Raw genomic sequence first — 17,994 nt, forward strand, 5'->3', positions numbered from 1 at the left:
ATAAACCGAGAGTCCCTGGAAGAAATTCAACGTAGACACTGACTTTGGATATTTTGCCCAACTACTAAAGGTAACTGTTGACGAAAACAACCACACTCATATTCAAAAGCACTGTTGAACTCTAAGACTCACTTGACTTATTTCTGTCGGCCTGATGCGGTTTTATGTGTATTCGGTTTCGTTGTGGTAATGAGATTGTCGTGAGCTACGTAGAAAACGCGAGTTCTTGATGGAAGAATGAAAGAAGAGGAAATACGGAGTGAGGTGTAACGAGTGCAAATTTGATATGAGTTCTCCTGAAGGAGTTATGGAATATGACATGGGCCTGTGTGTGGTTGGAAACCGCCCTTAGAAATCGAGGAGGGTTGAATGCGATTAAACATCTGAAAAGCTGTCAGCAGGCTATTGTGGGACTATTTAGCAGTAGCACCCAACGGCTGGAATAGAAAAGGACCAGAAAGAGATATTGACCACATATCTAAGGTTATACATACCTAGGAAAGGTTCACAAATTTAGCCCTTTCCCGTCCCGTGTACCAAGAAGATTAGTATATTTTAAGAAGACTAACTAAAAGACTACCAAAATGACATAACGAGGCCATTCTTGTAATTCTCTAACTTGGAAACAGGGAGTCTAAGTGGTCAAAAGAGATCTATCTATACTAATAAAAAGTAAGAAACAGGCATCATATGCCATTGAGAATCAATAGATGAAAGCTCGGCCTCAGCATGGCTTCGACGAGGCGTGATTTCATGCTTCGAGTTACCATGACAGGAAAGAAAGAATAGTCAATTAAGTTTTTTAATGCAACCTTCTTATCTATACCCCAAGATGAAAAATAAGTAGAATATCCACAACAACCACTCTGCCAATATAAAAATTCCCCACCTCCCCACAACATCTACCCCCACGCCCCTGTACAATCAGGAATGTAACGCTGATACAATCCCTTGCTTTGCATAAAAGGGCTCACATCGTAACCAATATCACAATGTCCAGACATGAAGTGGATTGTCCTCTCACTTGCCGCAGTCGCGTCTGCGCTGCAGATCCTACCCCCGGTGCACTTTGACAACACTGGCTCTGGTCATAACAAAGGCTTTTCGTTAGCAACCACCGACCGAACAATCTACCTAAGTGCCGATTTCGCTAGCTGGAAGGATCAGAATGGACTAACGCTGCTTCCACCATCGGCATCCGACTTTGCCAACACGTTTCGCGATGATTTACAGGAGCTAACGAACAGTTCCTGGGAGCTTCGTACGGTCAAGCAATTCCCCAAACATGCGTCGGGAATATTTCTCGGGCGCACAGACCATCCCGACCGGTTTACGTACGAAAGTGGACGCCAGACCGAGGAGGGATATGAGCTGGAAATACAAGATGGCAGTGTAGTTATTCGAGGCTCCGGGGCGCGAGGTATGTGGTGGGGAACGCGAACGCTCCTCCAGCAACTCGTTTTGACACGCTCATCCCTACAACCTGGTCGCGTGGAAGATGCACCCGCCTATGCGACTCGTGGATTTTTGCTAGATGCTGGTCGCAAATGGTATTCACTCGAGTTTTTGAAAGATTTATGCACCTACGCCTCGTTCTTCAAATTATCCGAGTTTCACTACCATGCGACCGACAACTATCCGCTGAGCCGCGGTCGAAACGTGACCTGGAACGAGATCTACTCGCAGTTTTCCTTGCACCCCGAAAGTGAGGCCCTCCGCCCTCTTGTCCAGCGTGCCAACGAAACGCTATCCCGGGCTGAGTTTGATGATTTCCAGCACCATTGTGCTCAGCGAGGTGTTACAGTGATACCGGAGATCGAAAGCCCCGGGCACTGTCTCACAGTTACGAAATGGAGACCTGAGCTCGCGTTAGAGTCGAGGGACCTGCTCAATCTCTCGCATCCGGACACTGTTCCTTTGATGAAGTCCATCTGGACCGAATTTCTTCCTTGGTTCCACACAAAGGAGGTGCATATCGGTGCCGATGAGTACGACTCTGAATTTGCGGATGACTATGTTGAGTTCGTGAACGAGATGTCTCGCTTTGTACAAGCAGCTTCTGGCAAAAGTGTTCGTATTTGGGGGACATATGAGCCATCAAACATTCCCATTGACAAGAATGTGACAATTCAACACTGGCAGTATGGACAATCAGATCCAGTTGACCTAGCCCAAAACGGCTACCAGATCATCAACTCCGAGGATTGGTGGGCATATATGTCGCTGAAAAGCAACCATGTGCCTATCACCCCAGCCCCTTATCCTCAGTTTTTCAACAACGCCCGTGTTCTGAACTTCGCCGACCAGCACGGATGGCAGTGGACCCCTGGGCTCTTCAATCCGGTGAACAAAACTGAACAACCCGATACCGAAGCTGTACTAGGTGCTCTCTTGGCTGCCTGGAATGACAGTGGCCCGGATGCCACTACTCAGCTTGAGGCCTACTATGCCATTCGTGATGGCATCCCAGTCGTGGCTTCGCGAGTGTGGTGTGGTGCGCGTGGGCCTCCCTTGCATGAACCAACCTTGGCCAAATCCATCGCACAATTGTCCTCTCAAGCTGTGGGGCAAAATCTCGACCGCCGCGTTCCGGGAGAAAGGGCCCACGGATCAGGAACTTTGCTTTCATGGACAAGGCCAACTACCAGCCAGGATAAGCATAACCTCGGCTATGGAAGTAAGGGCATGGATTATACCCTTCAACTAAACGTCACGGGTCCTTTTTCTTTGCAGTCCTCCGATGCGACACTTACATTATCATCGGACGGTGAATTGGCTTTTGTTTCTGATGGATGGCCATACCCACTTCGCTCTGTTGCTGAGGCTGACGCTTTTGACGAAGACCAGCCTGGAAGAATTTGGGTTAATAAGACCACGTCAACCCACAAGGCTGTCATAATCCCTCGCAAATCACAAGTCACTATCTCTACAAATGAGATATATGGAAGTCGCGTGTGGGTGGATGGTGACTTTGTCGGCCGCTTTGAAGTGTTTATCTATGGCGGAAAGAATAAAAATTTCTCATGGAGTCAGATGGCTTTTGTGGCCCCCTTGGATATTTTGGAAGGCCCGGGCTTGCAACACTTGGCTGTTTTTCAGGGTAGCAGGGAAGGTTGACTTCGAATTTCGTCTGCAGCAGCCTGCGTTGTTGGACTTACTTGAATCCTCTTCAATACACATTTTTATCTACACTTCATCACAAGGAAGGCGCATATCAAGTTTGCATTGCTAGCTAACTATTTATTTCTGTCCTCTCAATTATGTCATCGAGCCAATCTCAAGCGATCAAGTATTGAGCCTGCGAAAACCATAGCCACGTTTTATCATAGGCAAAAGTCCCTTTCAAATCAGCTACCCTAAACATACCTTTCCTGGCCCACCGTTGTGGAATTCAATAGCGAGATCTCACGCTCCCGTAGGAGACACCGTTGAATTGCAGGTCGAACAACAACGATGCGGAAGTTGGCGTTAGAACCAAATCATAGTCGATGTGGTAAAATTCGTTACCTTTGGAGTTCGTTTTCTTTGTAAAAAGCTCCCTTGGGATTCTGCTCAGATCTGCCTCCACTTCACACAGGTTCACGACACCTGTTCAATTTAGTAAAAGGCCGCTTTCATATATTGCGAATATAAGGACACGGGACATACTGGAATCCATCGTTTCGGGGGCTTTGTTCCCCTGGCAAAACTGCAATGAGTCCTGAAATACCAAAGGTTGCCCAAGGCCGACCACACGGTAGAAGCCCATTCTTATCGGCTCACTCTCGGCAACGGGGTTTCCCTCAAAGTCCCTCAAGTCAGCACTCAAAATCTCTTCAAAAATACCCAGTAGAAGTGGCAGGTTACTCACTTTGAGAATATACCATCTCATGCGCTTATGCACTTGCCATACTTCTTCATATGGACACCACATGAGATTCTCATCTGCGCGGTGTATTTCGGGGTTAAACTTGATTTTCATTGAAATTCCATAGCTGCATCGGGCAATGCGGGTCTCTACTTGATTCCCTTCTTGTCCACGGATGACCGCGCCCCTGAGCTGTCAGATACAAAACAAGCGTTATGAATGTTTCAGATACGTACCGAACAACAGCAGACCACCTGTTTTTATATCAGTATCGTTTTGAATTGACTTTTTGATAGATTGAGAACTCACGCATTTGGGGGCTGCATGATTTGAATGCCGTTGAAAGCAGCCTGTAGACGCTTGAAGAGATACCCCGAGGCACCAAGGCCCCCGACCAGAATAATAGCCTAATTGGAATTAATTGAGCTTCTTTTGATAGCGCTTTAGGGTCTCACCTTCGTCGAAAGACCTGCTACCTTGACGCTCGTTCTTTGCTCGGCGACGAGATTCTCAATCTGCTTGATGATAGGATCGAAGATGCCTTTCACTTGATCTCTGTATCCGAATTAGTGTGGCCCACGAATGGGTTGATGAAGTAAATATATATATCCAATATACCTGTCTAGATATAAATGCCCCTCACTGAGCTCGATATTTGAGATACCCGATACTCCAGGAACTGGGACCCAATATCCTACGTCACACATCTCATCGTCGTCGAGAGGACCTGTATACCCAGGCTTGATGTAGTCTTGCCAATACTTTCGTGCAGCCCTGGCAGTAGACTGGGGGAGCGGTTTATGCAACTGCTTCTCAATGATGCTTTTGATAAGTGCGTCAAATCTCTCGTCTAACATCACTGAGCCACAAACAGCACCTAGAATTTGTTAGATATAACCAAGAGTGTACATTTCCCATAAATACCAGTTCCCTTTGTGGCTTCCTCGAATGTCAACGGGTCGCTTTGTTTGACGCGATAGGTGATTATGTCCTAAGATGAGTGTCACTAAAATTTATCAAACCAGTTCCATACGAGAAAGACTCACGACTGTTCCACCCCCAGCATCACAGACAATCAAGCAGTCATCTTCCTAGAATCTTATCAGATTATTAAACTCCAATTCATTATGATGAGATCCATACTGCGATTGTATTCGGTTGAATTGTCCGAATTGCACAGACTGCAGCCGCCTCCGGTTCAGACAACAGTCTCAAATTCGCAGCAGATATGCCAGCCTGTTGAGCTGCCTGCATAGTAAGATCTTTAGCTTTATCAGACCAAACAGCGGGGACAGTAAGGATGTAATCTAAGTCCATAGTTTGCAGGGCAGTACCAAAGCGACGCGTCAAGACATCATGAGCGTGGCCGACTAATTTTCCCAGGTAGTCACCAGCAACCTCCGTTGGTGTTTTTTTCATGTCCTTGATGATTTCATGAGAGTCAGCAGCAGGTGCGTAGCGGAATTTTTGACTTTCATCTAGCAAGAGCTTGACTCCTTGAATGAGTCGCTGCTCCTTGCCCGGATGAATTGACCGGTTAGTCTGATAACCCCATTGCATTCGGCTGTCGTCGTAGGAACACAATGTTGGGACTTTCTGGCTTGTGACTATTGAACAGTCAGTTTCATGAACTTCTCTTTTGTCCCGTAGACTCACTGTTGCCACCACCTGGCCATGTCTGAATGAGCTCAATATCATCAGGGCAGTCTTCCAATCCCCAGGCAACGCTATAAAAATGATGTCAGCGCTTCATTAATTACTACCAGAACAGAAAGTTTACTGACCCGCTGAATGTTGTTCCGAAGTCAACACCCACTATGAGTTTTGGTCGCTCATCTGCGATCGCCATGTTGAATTTGTACGTCTTGTCTTTCTTATCAAATTTCGGAAAATAGAGTACAAGATGGAATTTTTTTTAACAGACAAGGTGATGTTTCTTCAATCGAAAGTTAGATTTCGCAACTTTGAGATCATTGACTCCTACGCTTAGCCGTAAAGAGCGTCGGCGTGAGGCATATGTCTACAACATCGGCTAATTGTGGTGTCATCGATTTGGAGAATGTGTCATGAATAGAATTGAAACTATTCCATTTATGATTTCATACTTCCCATCACTTGGCTATCGGTATGCAATGTGGCCCCCTTTCGACGAACCCAAGCCTGAGCAGGCGAACAGGAGTACTCAAACGTCCCCAGATTTATCCTCTAAATGGGGACAGGTTGCTATTGGTTCGCTTTCCCCGTCACGACTTAAATGGTATGTACTAAATGGATTAGCTTACCTAGATAATAAGTCCATGCGTGATGAGGTTGAACGGCTCCTAGAGGTTTGTGGTCAAGGCCCCTCTACCTTATTTTTATCTAACGAACAAAACAGCGAATCAAAATCGCAGAAAATAAAGCAGAGACGTTTGAACGAGATCGGCTGCTTGCAGAGGAGCAGGCTCGTCAACGAGGCGAGCTGCTCGACAATGCCATCCGGGAATCAAATGTAGCCAGAAAGGAGAACCGAATCCTCATGACCAAGATAGCAAGCCTACAAGCTGGGACTGAGACTTTCTCTGATGAAGAAGCCAAACAAGAGATGTGTCTACTCTATCACGATCTTGAGCACTGGAGGTTTACCCACTTTGCAGCAAAGCCAGCACAACAAGGGAACGATCCCACGCCAAGATCAGATAGCCTTGACATCTCGTCATTGGATATTATTCAGTCGGAAATTGCCGGGCTGATTTACCGGTTCTTTTGGAACCAATTTATGCTTGGAGCTGAGCAAAGTTGGAGTAATTATCTCCGCAAAGTCGATTCCGAAATAAATAAACAATGTGAGCCCCGGAGGATCACTACTGTCGCCGCTTTCTAACAACAACAGTTTCTAGCCACATTTCCCGACATTGGCGATGTGCGATGAGCTCTGCAATCCTATCATTGGAAACCTCTAGTTTACAAGAACAGTGTAATTGGATCATCGAGAAGGCAGAGGCCTGCTTCGGTCGCTACGCCGTCACCGAGAGACTAAAGCGAATGCAACAGCTACACGGCATAATCGCGCGCTGCATCAAGTTCAAACATAAATTAGATTGCCAGGAAGACAAATACGTTTTCTGGGGTAGTTACCAATACGGATTGCGGTTCCGGGGTAAGAAGATGCGAACCCTCACAGAGGAGGATACCTCGGATGGATTTGTTCAGGCCAGCCTTTGGCCTGGATTATATAAAATCGTTGAAAAAGGCGAATGGTCGACAATTGAAAAGGAGATTGTGAAAAAGATTCCACCAGTGATCCCTTCAGTTGAAATGGTCGATGACATGGAATCCTATGAAGGCAACCCAGACTTGATTGAGATTTAGAATGATCTTGGCTTATGCGGGGAATTATATATTACGACCATTGCTTCCAATTTGAATATCTAGCTATAGAAACTCCGTTGCTTGTCCGATGCAAAAACATGCATATATCCATACTAGTTACTAAATAGTTACTAGACCCCTTCAGCAAAACCGTCGTTTCCAGATTCTGTGTCAACCTTCATGGAATCCATCAACCCACAGACCTCGAAGATTGTTCGTGGTCCTAATCCTTCGGGTACACCGACCACTCCGTCTGCCTTGAGGCGCTCCAAAGTGGCTTTGATTCCCATGTAAGCTGGGGTGATCGTGGCGAATGAAAAGATCATAATTCTGAAGCCCATTTCCTCCGCCTCATTTGTGGTAATGAGAGGACTAGCTCCATTCTCCACCATGTTGAGAAGAAGAGGCCAAGGTGCCAGATCCTGAACTGCTTGCCGGGCCTGCTCTTTTGAAGTAAAACCCTCAAGTAGTCCGACATCCGCGCCAATATCCCTGGCAGCCTTCAGTCGACGAATACACTCATCGTAGCCATGTTGCTGGAGTGCGTCGGTTCGTGCAATCAGAACAATATCCGAGTGCAAACGATCCTTGGTCAGCTTGGCTGCACGAATTCGCATTATGTATTCATCCAGGCTAACGACTTTTTTGCCATTGAGATGACCGCAACGTTTGTTTTGGATCTGATCTTCGATGTGGAAGCCAGCCACGCCTGCTTGGATGTATTGCTGCACAGATTTTGACACCATCAACGGACCTGAAAGAGAGTTAGAATGCTTTTCAACTAAATGATAAAGGTCTAGTGTTCCTGAGTCACTAACCTCCATAGCCAGTATCCATGTCTGCAATCAATGGAGGTCCAAATGGATCCAAGTTTGCAATCATTTCAGCGTTGGTCTTCATGTCGTGGAGCTGAGCCAGGCCGAGATCAGCCATGCCCAGGCGCGATGCAGTAGTTCCAGCACCAGTCTATGTAATTTGGTCAGCATACATTATACAGGGATGTGGTGTTACACATCAGAGTTCTTACCATGTACAGTCCCTTAAAGCCGACCTGCATAGCAATGCGAGCCGAGAGGCCATCATATACTCCAGGACACACGATGAGGTCTTTGGTGTCTTTCAGCATGCGGCGCAACTTGGAAGCTGCGGGAATCACATAGAGAGAGACAGTAGGTTCCTGTCGGGTCCCATTGACCTCGTAGTATCCATCCTTCTCGACGGTGATTGTGATAGTCATGTTTGAACTTTGGCAAATGAGATGTGTTTTAGTCTGGACCGTTGGATTCTTGTACTACAGTCGAAGGACAACGCTGCTCTTTATATTTTCGAGTTCTATACCCTGCAAGTAATTTTGCTACATGCAGACACCAATCCCAGAAGAGAAGCGTCTGCCTGCTCGTAGAGGACAAAAACATCTCACCAAAGGCAAAAGTCTTGGTTCCTTAGGGATGTAACATTCCACCATCTGCCAAGACGTCCTGATGGCTTATCTTCCTTCGCGTCGTACTGATCCTGGATGACCTCAGCTGAGTGAGTCCACGAAGAAGACATATTGCGCAAGATTAAGAGCGCTAGTCGCGGAGCAGGTGTTCATATTTCCCATCAATCAAAGAGCCACAATAGCGTTGCATACATGTATCTCCGTATAGAGAGCCAAGATCTAGATAATGCATGTCTACTTCGGGCTTTTGAGCTTGACTGGGATAGGCTGACGACGGGAAACTCGACCCACAATCTTGACTCAGATGGCTTGCTTCTCACAGCAATTTAATCAATCCGAGCACCTTGGCAAGGTGACTGCATATTGCAAGGTGATGCAGTGCATTTTGCATCCTTCTCACAGGAGAGATCTGCACCGCGATATCGGGTCACCGTCTCTTGGCCAAATTATTTCTTGGCCAAATGCACCGTTCCACAAAGACCGTGGTTCGCCAAGCTCTTCAAACTAGAAGATCATCACCCGAAAACATACCAAAAGGTGCTATTGTAGTGCTGTGTAGCGAATCCACGCGTACTGTTGTGCAGTGTGTACACCAAATGCCAAGGTAGGTAAGTTAAGACTTCTCCTTTCGGCTTTCGCCGTGGAGCTGAGTCAGCCATGTAAATTTCCCCCCCGGAATTCCTCCTCTAGGACTCCGAGTGCATCGCCAATTTCCACCCTATCATCCTCACCACTCCAATAACTGATCTATCCCTGCTGCTTGGAAGACGCAATTTGAAATTCAGAAGGACTATTTTCTTTCGCTTTTCCCAACTGAATTACGCTTATCATGGCTCTCATACAACCCACCAATCCCGACTTCCCTTACTCACTGTAAGCCCCCCGCCACCCCGAAATAGCTCCCAAAAAACAAGACCAAGCAATACTCACCTCTTGACTCAGCACAATATCCCTTCCCCTTCCAAGCAATCATCTCGCATCATGCGCTCTGCGCGCTTTGGAAGTTGACGCCGAACTATCCCCTTTTGTGCGACGGACTTTCACACTCGGAACTCCGGTGGTCGAAGCACCATCCGAGCCGCAAGAGAAGAAGCAAAAACAGGACCCTGACGAGTGTAAAACCGTCTTGAAAATAACATACATGGCGACGACCAACCGGATGCTGCGCGTTTCTGTCAATGGATTTATGGAGAGTCTGGGTGTCGTGCTTGGGGTTATGGCAGAATTGGATATTGATGTGCTCAAGGCTGAGCTGGAGGGTTGATTGCTGGGCTTGCCCTGCAGCAATATGCACCATTGATCCGTCCGTCTTGGCCTCGACGTCTCTGGTATGGTCCTATCGGAAAGCTGTGTCTGAAACCCCTGAGACGCTTGGCTACCACAAGAATTGGGGATAATGGATAGCGGGTCGTACATCAACCCCTCCATGAGAACTCATGTTACACAAGTCCTGCCTGCAGATGGAATTTTGGAGAAGAAAGTTGCCGCCAAGCAACTAACGCTCATCACACCGGGTCCTCCTTGGCATCCTAGGCATGCATCGGAGACTAAATTAGTATGAAGTCGGCTTGGTCTGCGGCCCGTCTAACAGGAATTTCAGGCTGTCATGCACGACATGTGATTGTGGCTGTCCTTATCTCGCTTCGAGTCCTGCAGATTCCTCAGAATTCAACGGAACTTCGGGGGTTTTCACTGCCCCTTGGCTCCGTCTTAGGATGCATCAATTAAGTGAGATGATGATGCGATTGACCAGGGGAGAGGAGGGGAAGGAAATGTTGGGAGATCTCATAGTTTATTCACCCGTCCTTCAATCCCCGCGGAGAAGAGAAAGTTTTTATGTCAATTATATTTTATTCCGATGGTTTCCTGTATCTCCTTGTCTTTTCATCCTTCCCTTCATTTCTCTCTCACTATAGTCAATAACATCCAAGATGAACCATGACAAAGGTGCATTCGGTGGACTTTCAACATCTCTGAAGGCTGAGCTCGAGCCACAGCATGCTGACCTCTTACTTTTCGCTTGTTGTTTGACTTCGGGACTTGTGGATAGCACGATATATAGAGGTAGGAACAAGACCAGGTCCGTTTATTGAACTGCGGAATATCTAACATGTATAGCCTACAACACTTTTGTGTCTATGCAAACAGGTAAGATTACAACGTCACCCATCCAAGCCAGGGTCGACTAATCATAGTGGTATGTAGGGAATACGATCTTCGTCGGGCTGGGTGCATCGCACCAAAACCTTCGTCCATATGGCTGGGCACGCTCACTCACGTCCATCGGCTGTTTCATCCTTGGATCCTTCATTTTCGCACGTCTACATCGCATCCTAGGTGCTCGGCGGCGAGGGTCGCTGATGCTGTCTTTCCTGTTACAGGCTAGTATAATCCTGCTTACAGCTGGGCTTGTTCAAGGAGGTGCCGTTTCTAGCACGCTAGCCGGCAAAGGATCGGAGACAATACCCCCATGGGATCAGGAAATCCCCATTGTTCTTCTTAGTCTCCAGTCTGCCGGTCAAATCGTAGCGAGCCGTGCATTGGGATTCAATGAGATGCCGACCGTGGTGATTACCAGTCTTCTCTGCGATCTAATGTCGGACCCTCAACTGTTTCTTGTGAGGAATGTGAAACGCGACCGGCGAATCATCGCGTTTGTGTTGACGCTTGTGGGCGCCATCGTCGGCGGATGGGTCACCAAGGTCACCGGAGCCATTTCTCCTATTCTTTGGTTATCGGCCGGTATCAAGGGCTTGCTCGTCTTAGCATGGGCCTTTTGGAAAGCTAAGTAGATGACATAATTGTGAGTTCCTCCGTCCAGTCTTTGGGTTATCAAGGTAAGACTTCACTCAGGGGTCAGGAATGTCAGTATGGTAATATTAAACGGATAAATCGAATATAGGCCAGTCTTGCATCGTTTATCTTCGTCCATTACGGTTACTATTCAGTTGCCACCTTCGAAAAAAAAATGATACATAGGATGAGTCCGGTCGGATTGGGGAATGATGCTACGATGCTTCGTTTCGATAATTACACACGCGAGAATGTCACGTTTCTGGCTTTCCGCCCTCTCTAGTTTACGCTCAATTAGAAGATAAAGCACACCCACAGATTGCACACAAAGGGAATACCTTAAGAGGTGGCCTTCAGTAATTGTAATTTCTCTCCTCAATCTCGAGGATCTGAATCAGGATACTATCACTCCCAACAACCCATTATCCCCTCTTTTGGGGATCGGTCTCCACATACCTCGGGCCGGGTCGAGGACGGTTCCGCGGGACGGAACGTTCCGAGGAGATCAGATACAAAAGTCATCTGAAAGTCTGCGCTATGACAGAAGTTGCGAATCTAGTATTCGTTGACAATAAAAATGTCTTCTAGTTTGACTGTCACGGGCGTCCAGGGCCGTCAAATTACAAGTAAGTCTATATTGGCCCTAGATGCAACAGTTGCTAACCCTCTCAGTTCCGACGGGACTCTTTATCCACAATGAATTTGTTCCCTCCTCTGCCGGTCAAACGCTAGTTGTGGAAAATCCATCAACCGGCAACCAACTTGGAACAATCTCCGCCGCGGGCCCGGAGGATATCAACAAGGCTGTGGAATCCGCCAAGTCGGCCTTCAAAACGTGGAGAACAGTGCCCGGACCTGTCAAAGCCCAGCTATTGCTCAAACTTGCAGAGCTGGTCGAGCGCGATGCGGAAGATCTGGCATCCCTGGAAGCCGTTGATGCAGGCGTTCTGTATACCGATTCAATCGGAATGAACATCCCTCAGGCGGTCGGCTGCCTGCGATACTACGCGGGCTGGGCAGGAAAGATCGATGGTAAGACCCTTGAGATGGAAGGTGGTATTGCCTATACCCATCGCGAGCCTTTGGGTGTCTGTGGCGCGATTGTGCCTTGGAATGCTCCGCTGTAAGCTTACCAGTCCAAGCGACTCATTCACGTCTAACATGTTCTTAGGATGATCACCATTTGGAAGCTAGCTCCTGCTCTGGTTACTGGTAACGTCTTGATCATCAAGCCTTCTGAATTATCGCCACTATATGCCCTGAGACTTGCCGAGCTGGTGAAAGAGGCCGGGATTCCTCCTGGCGTTGTGAACATCGTTCCCGGCGAGGGTGCCAGCGCCGGCCAGGCTCTGTCGGAACATATGGATGTACGCAAGATTGCCTTCACTGGTAGTGCGCTTGCAGGGCGGAAGATTTTGCAAGCAGCATCGCGAACTAACCTAAAGAAGGTCAGCCTGGAACTCGGTGGCAAAGGGCCGTCTATTGTCTTTGACGACTGCGATATTGCAAATGCACTCCTCTGGACTCGTATTGGAATTACAGCCAATAATGGCCAAATATGTGCGGCTGGATCCCGTATCTACGTTCAGGCCACCATTTATGATCGATTTGTCGAGGCTTTCAAAAAAGCCGCCGCTGATGCTCCGACAGTCGCCGGTAATCCATTAGATGCTTCCACTACAAAGGGGCCAGTTGTTAGCCGTGCGCAGCATGAGAAAATTCTTGACTATATTCGTCAAGGAAAGCAATCTGGAGCCAAGCTTCTGTTTGGTGGCGAGCAGATAGGTGACAGGGGATATTTCGTTGAAAACACTGCTTTTGTGGACGTTGGTGATAATGCGACAATCATGCGAGAGGAGATCTTTGGTCCAGTTGCGGTAAGCAAGCTTCCATGCAAGAATCTGCCACTTTGAATACTAATCAAGGCACAAATTAGAGTATCGCCAAGTTTATAACGGAGGAGGAAGTTATCTTCAAAGCCAATGATTCCCATCATGGCCTCAGTGCTGCCATCTTTACCAACAATATTAATCGCGCCCATCGTGTGATCAAGGAACTCGATTCAGGTCAAGTGACTGTCAACGCGTGGGCGATGCTCAGTCCCAATGTTCCATTTGGGGGTGTGAAGGAAAGTGGATTTGGTCGAGACATGGGCGAAGAGGCTCTCGAGGGTTGGACTACTGTAAAGGCTGTCAAGTATCACATTCTTCCACGGCTTTGAGTTTTATGTACTATCTAGGTTTCAAGTTGTTTCTCTTGACGCTCCTAGCTGTATATAAAACTGTATATTCCTACAATATATGCCATTCTTATGCAGTCTCATCTCTTTGCGTCCTCTCGTAGAGGATGGTAAAGATACCAAAGATAATACAGAGATTGTTCGGAAATGTCTCAGAAATGATTAGGCCAGCCAATAGCCGCGTTTTTTTTCACTTTTTCAAGTCTGCGCCCATTGGAATTGGTTGCATTTTGTGGAAAACGTTCTTTGGGTCGTACTTCGCTTTCACCTCTTGCAGTCTCTGAAGATTTTCGCCGTAGATATTGCTTACCACCGAGTCACCAGCTGGGTACGATGTTAGTATATATTGAGGGACAAGTTATGTCAATCAGACTCACGTTCTGCATAGTTGATGTACTGAGGCACGCCCGAATCCACACCCTGGTCTTTGGTTCTGGCATCCAATTTCACTTTCCACTTGGACTGAACTTCTCGTGCCCAAGTGCGGTGCTCTAGATCTTTGGATGAGTCGGTCCATCTTAAATAGATGATCCCATTCTGAGTAGGATTTCGGCTTGCTAGCGCGGTTCCAGTCAGCGGCACTTCACAAATCTTGCGCATGTCGACAAATTCGAGAATGATGGCAGACGTCTTGAGATCTGGTTCACTCCGGATCTTGGCAATGAAATCATTGAATATCACTCTCGCAAAGTGAGGATCCAATGGCGGCTCGTAGAAAATTCCCTTGAAAGACTTTCGATCACCATAGGTCGCTTGGGGGTTCTGTAGAGTATTCACCACGGAGTATGGGACCATGTCAAGAGTGTTCAGAACTGGCTCAAGAGCTGTAAGGCTAGCGAATCTCTTTTGGCCTTCTTCGAGTGGGCCGTTGTAGAAGCCAATTACAATGATCATCGGCCCAGATCCATCTGGTGCCAAGGCAAAGATACAGATCGCACCAAAGCGAGAGTCGGGTTTTGCCAGGGAATTGTTCAGTGCATCCATAACTCCCTCGAGCTTACCCGAAGTGAATCCAAGAAGGCCGGAGTACACTGGATCCTTCTGGTCATAGGCCTGGTAGGTGAAGTCTGCCACGACGCCAAAGTTGTAGCCTGCGCCTCGCAACCCCCAAAACAAGTCGACGTTCTCGGTCGCAGATGCAGTAACAATACGACCATCGGCTAAAACGACTGTGGCTGACAAGAGATTGTCAATAGTAAGACCATACTGTCCGCTCAGCCAGCCATAGCCACCTCCCAGAGTAAGTCCTCCAACGCCGGTGTGATTTACGGTGCCCCCTACGGCCGCCAGACTGTGGACTGCACCGGCTTCGTCGACTTCCTTCCAGGTTGCTCCACCCTGGGCGGTGATGGTCTTCCGCTCAGTATCCACCGTCACTTGGTTCATGCGCGACAGATCAATGACCAGGCCACCATCGCTCGAACTTGTGCCGGCCGTTGAATGGCCTCCACCTTTCACAGCAAGATCAACATCGTACTGTTGTGCCCAGGACAGCGCGATCGAGATATCAAGCGTGTCAATGGGTTGGATTACAACGCCCTGCAACTTATCAGTCGGTCATCTTGTTTGTTATGTTTTATGTTCCTTCCGTACCGCATATTTCATTCCAGTATTCGACCAGCGGACTAAAACGTCTTTGTAACCCTCTGATTCAGGTGCATAGATAGTCGCAGTCTTTAAACGGCTCCGGAGAGCGTCGAGTGCTGTAGCATTCATTTCGGGCATGGTTGGAACTTGAAAGTGGAAGAATTGGGCACGAAGATTTACCCCGCGGTTACACAAAGCGAGGATAAAACTGAAGTCGGTAAGAATTCGCACATTGCTTCGAAAGATTGGCTTATTTTGTATTTTGCTTCAAATTTGCGCAGAAACGTATACCAGGATTTTGATTCACACGATATTATAGCCTTTGTCTAGGCATAATTCTTGCAAAGGTGATACTGTGGTAAAGCTTGAATAGAAGCCCATGTTCATATACTTCACTTCCACCATATAGACAGCCCTCAATTGGTAGATTTGGAATAGAACCAGGAAGAAAAATAAGAATGCTAAATTCCATTGACTGAAAGCAGCCTGGACTACGATACAACACGAACTTTGTACGCAGAGAAAGCCGTAGGCGAGGATATGGCAATTCCCCAAAGTCAGGGTTAACGTTGAAACCCCAATTCAATGTTTTACCGTGTCGGGATTGTCAACGTTCAATTCCCTAGACTATTGTAGGACCTGCTGAGAATACTTTGCATACAACTCTGAATACCACCGTTGGCCCACGTCCGGATGGCTCAGGATGCGATTTCTCAAGTGAGCCTCGCCGAACTATGATCCGTTAGTCCCATCCGTATAATCTTTGAACAAACCCACTCACGCAAGAATACAAAGGAGAAAGGAATTCACTAGGCACATCAACTGCTCGCTTCTTCTTGTCGTCAGAGGCTGGAATGCGTTGCACGATGTGAGCAGCGGATTCCTTCAGCTGATTTAGCGTCAAGTCTAGTCTCACACCCTGGAAGAACGGGATGCTATAACGCGTCTGAGAAGTGGGCGCCTAGGAATAGCAAGATGTTAGAAAGGTCCTCCAGTGATGAATGGTATTGTGAACATACAATAACCCGGTGTGTTGTGGCTGCGCAAATCCCTCCAGTGATCGCTTCGAATCCCTGTTGGATATTTACGACAAGACTTCCCTCAATGGGAGGCACGTTAATCCATTCTCCGTTCTTGTTGAGTACCTGGAGTCCTCCTGTGTTGTCCTGGGACAGAAATGTGAAAAGACCCGCCGAGTCCTTGTGAGGGCCAACACCCTGGGAGCTTTGCACTGCGGGTGGGTATTTGACAAACTTTAGCCGGCTCATATTACCCTTGAAGCCATCAAATGTCTCCCGGGGCAGGGACAAGCATTCTGCGACGAGGCGCACGAATGCCTGTGCCAGGCTATCAGTCTTCGCGATATATTCTTCGACCAGATCTTGCACGCCTGGATAATCTGGGTACTATTGAGAGTGAGTCGTCAGGGCATGCGTTCAAAGAGGGCGACCTACCTGATTAGGCCCTTCAAGCCGTTGCCAAAAGGGGTCCTGCTCTGTCCAGGGTCTCACGCCAGGGGTACCGAAGTCAAATTGCTAAAATCGGAAAATCAGTGCCCGGGAACTGCACCAGGTTCCGAAAAGAAATAGTCTCACCTCGCGGAGGTCTGTTTGTTTTGCAGTGGTCTCGGCACCGAGGCGAGTATAGCCAAGAAACGATGGCGAGTTAATCATGTTGCATTTCTCCTTGGCCTCGGCCGATAGGGCAAATAGTTTGGGTAGATTTTCATGGGTACGTTTAATTAAGCTCTATCTCAATTATTAGCATATTTCGGTCACTCGCATTGATCGCTCGCACCTCTAATCCTGTGTTGGTCAAATATAGGAATCCAACAACGAAGATGGCTTGACGCAAATTTGACAGCTCCTCATCTTTCGTTGAAGGATCGTTTAACCGAGCGAAGTCGACGATCGGCACGGATGAAAATGTCTCTGTCATTCCGCCTATTGCGATCAAGTGAGGTGGTTTTGATCGCAGTTCGCTTTCCCCGCAAATCCAAGAACAGCGATTACTCAGCCGCGAGACCGTTACTTACCAGATAACCCCGGGAATAACTTGGATGAGAAATAGTCTATAGAGTCCCAGGGCTTATTTGGGCTAAGTTGGATATGTGGAAGATCTGAAGATCTGGACGTTGAGGTTGTCAAAGATTTCATTAACCAACGCGATCACGCCATTTACTCGTATTGTTGAACCCTCCACCAACATCCCAAAAGAATCCTAGCGCTGATTTCCCCTGGTCAACTCTGAACTCCAATAAAAGAATTAAGGCGTATACCCCGAAACTCGTCGATTGACGATTGATGGAAATATAACTTCCCCCTTGACGCTTCTGATGCCAAGATCGGGAGATCCTGTTGAAACCCCGGAACTCTTGGCAAGAACTCCTGATGTTTCAAACCATTTGTGGAATTCTTCCGGTGAGGAGGCACAGCGAATAAATCAACAAACAGCTCATCGCTGACGACTGTTCTCCATTCGAAGGGGCTCCATCCAGTAGGGTGTACACGGGTTGTCCGGACTTGGCCCCAAACGGTTCAAGTCCGTTCTAGATTTAGGACTTCGATCAATCCATGCCAAGCTTTGTGTCTTAGAGGAAACATGATGTGATCTTGGCTTTCACAAAGGAGGTCCTGGGAGTATCAATCTGATACTTCACGCGTCGGAGAATTAATGCCGTCGTATACATCTCGGTAAATCTTCGGTTCGGCCGGACTGGAAGAGATTATCCAGCAC

The 17,994-nt window shown here is 47.6% G+C and overlaps 9 protein-coding genes across 9 annotated transcripts; 5 read left to right on the forward strand and 4 right to left on the reverse strand.

Moving 5' to 3' along the window:
- Nucleotides 1-1,002: 1,002 nt before the first annotated feature.
- Nucleotides 1,003-3,117, forward strand: LCP9604111_8797 (beta-N-acetylhexosaminidase; the record flags this gene model as incomplete). Its single annotated transcript, XM_039076979.1, has 1 exon — nt 1,003-3,117. The coding sequence occupies one exon, from the start codon at nt 1,003-1,005 to the stop codon at nt 3,115-3,117; it is 2,115 nt and encodes a 704-aa protein (XP_038925193.1).
- Nucleotides 3,118-3,391: 274 nt separating this feature from the next.
- On the reverse strand, nt 3,392-5,696 carry LCP9604111_8798 (Hsp70 family protein; the record flags this gene model as incomplete). The annotated part of the gene is made up of 12 exons (XM_039076980.1): nt 3,392-3,588; nt 3,649-3,781; nt 3,851-4,034; nt 4,084-4,101; nt 4,157-4,254; nt 4,303-4,402; nt 4,466-4,724; nt 4,772-4,838; nt 4,894-4,938; nt 4,991-5,454; nt 5,504-5,574; nt 5,632-5,696. The coding sequence occupies 12 exons, from the start codon at nt 5,694-5,696 to the stop codon at nt 3,392-3,394; spliced, it is 1,701 nt and encodes a 566-aa protein (XP_038925194.1).
- Nucleotides 5,697-5,979: 283 nt separating this feature from the next.
- Nucleotides 5,980-7,198, forward strand: LCP9604111_8799 (uncharacterized protein; the record flags this gene model as incomplete). Its single annotated transcript, XM_039076981.1, has 4 exons — nt 5,980-6,076; nt 6,125-6,174; nt 6,225-6,672; nt 6,720-7,198. 4 exons carry the CDS (start codon nt 5,980-5,982, stop codon nt 7,196-7,198), a joined length of 1,074 nt encoding a protein of 357 aa, XP_038925195.1.
- Nucleotides 7,199-7,329: 131 nt separating this feature from the next.
- LCP9604111_8800 (isocitrate lyase/PEP mutase family protein) lies at nt 7,330-8,435 on the reverse strand (the record flags this gene model as incomplete). Its single annotated transcript, XM_039076984.1, has 3 exons — nt 7,330-7,952; nt 8,017-8,164; nt 8,226-8,435. The coding sequence occupies 3 exons, from the start codon at nt 8,433-8,435 to the stop codon at nt 7,330-7,332; spliced, it is 981 nt and encodes a 326-aa protein (XP_038925196.1).
- Nucleotides 8,436-9,468: 1,033 nt separating this feature from the next.
- LCP9604111_8801 (CTAG/PCC1 family protein) lies at nt 9,469-9,903 on the forward strand (the record flags this gene model as incomplete). Its single annotated transcript, XM_039076985.1, has 2 exons — nt 9,469-9,512; nt 9,582-9,903. The coding sequence occupies 2 exons, from the start codon at nt 9,469-9,471 to the stop codon at nt 9,901-9,903; spliced, it is 366 nt and encodes a 121-aa protein (XP_038925197.1).
- Nucleotides 9,904-10,570: 667 nt separating this feature from the next.
- On the forward strand, nt 10,571-11,431 carry LCP9604111_8802 (YoaK family protein; the record flags this gene model as incomplete). The annotated part of the gene is made up of 3 exons (XM_039076986.1): nt 10,571-10,703; nt 10,758-10,787; nt 10,845-11,431. 3 exons carry the CDS (start codon nt 10,571-10,573, stop codon nt 11,429-11,431), a joined length of 750 nt encoding a protein of 249 aa, XP_038925198.1.
- A 578-nt stretch (nt 11,432-12,009) lies between these two features.
- LCP9604111_8803 (putative aldehyde dehydrogenase) lies at nt 12,010-13,653 on the forward strand (the record flags this gene model as incomplete). The annotated part of the gene is made up of 4 exons (XM_039076987.1): nt 12,010-12,058; nt 12,105-12,555; nt 12,604-13,309; nt 13,369-13,653. The coding sequence occupies 4 exons, from the start codon at nt 12,010-12,012 to the stop codon at nt 13,651-13,653; spliced, it is 1,491 nt and encodes a 496-aa protein (XP_038925199.1).
- A 208-nt stretch (nt 13,654-13,861) lies between these two features.
- Nucleotides 13,862-15,396, reverse strand: LCP9604111_8804 (FAD-binding oxidoreductase; the record flags this gene model as incomplete). The annotated part of the gene is made up of 3 exons (XM_039076988.1): nt 13,862-13,995; nt 14,049-15,210; nt 15,265-15,396. The coding sequence occupies 3 exons, from the start codon at nt 15,394-15,396 to the stop codon at nt 13,862-13,864; spliced, it is 1,428 nt and encodes a 475-aa protein (XP_038925200.1).
- A 489-nt stretch (nt 15,397-15,885) lies between these two features.
- LCP9604111_8805 (isopenicillin N synthase family dioxygenase) lies at nt 15,886-17,196 on the reverse strand (the record flags this gene model as incomplete). The annotated part of the gene is made up of 6 exons (XM_039076989.1): nt 15,886-15,990; nt 16,040-16,219; nt 16,278-16,664; nt 16,713-16,793; nt 16,854-17,006; nt 17,056-17,196. 6 exons carry the CDS (start codon nt 17,194-17,196, stop codon nt 15,886-15,888), a joined length of 1,047 nt encoding a protein of 348 aa, XP_038925201.1.
- Nucleotides 17,197-17,994: the final 798 nt, after the last annotated feature.

This window comes from Penicillium roqueforti (assembly GCF_015533775.1).
Source record: "Penicillium roqueforti strain LCP96 04111 chromosome Unknown scaffold_37, whole genome shotgun sequence".
NCBI lineage: Eukaryota > Fungi > Ascomycota > Eurotiomycetes > Eurotiales > Aspergillaceae > Penicillium > Penicillium roqueforti.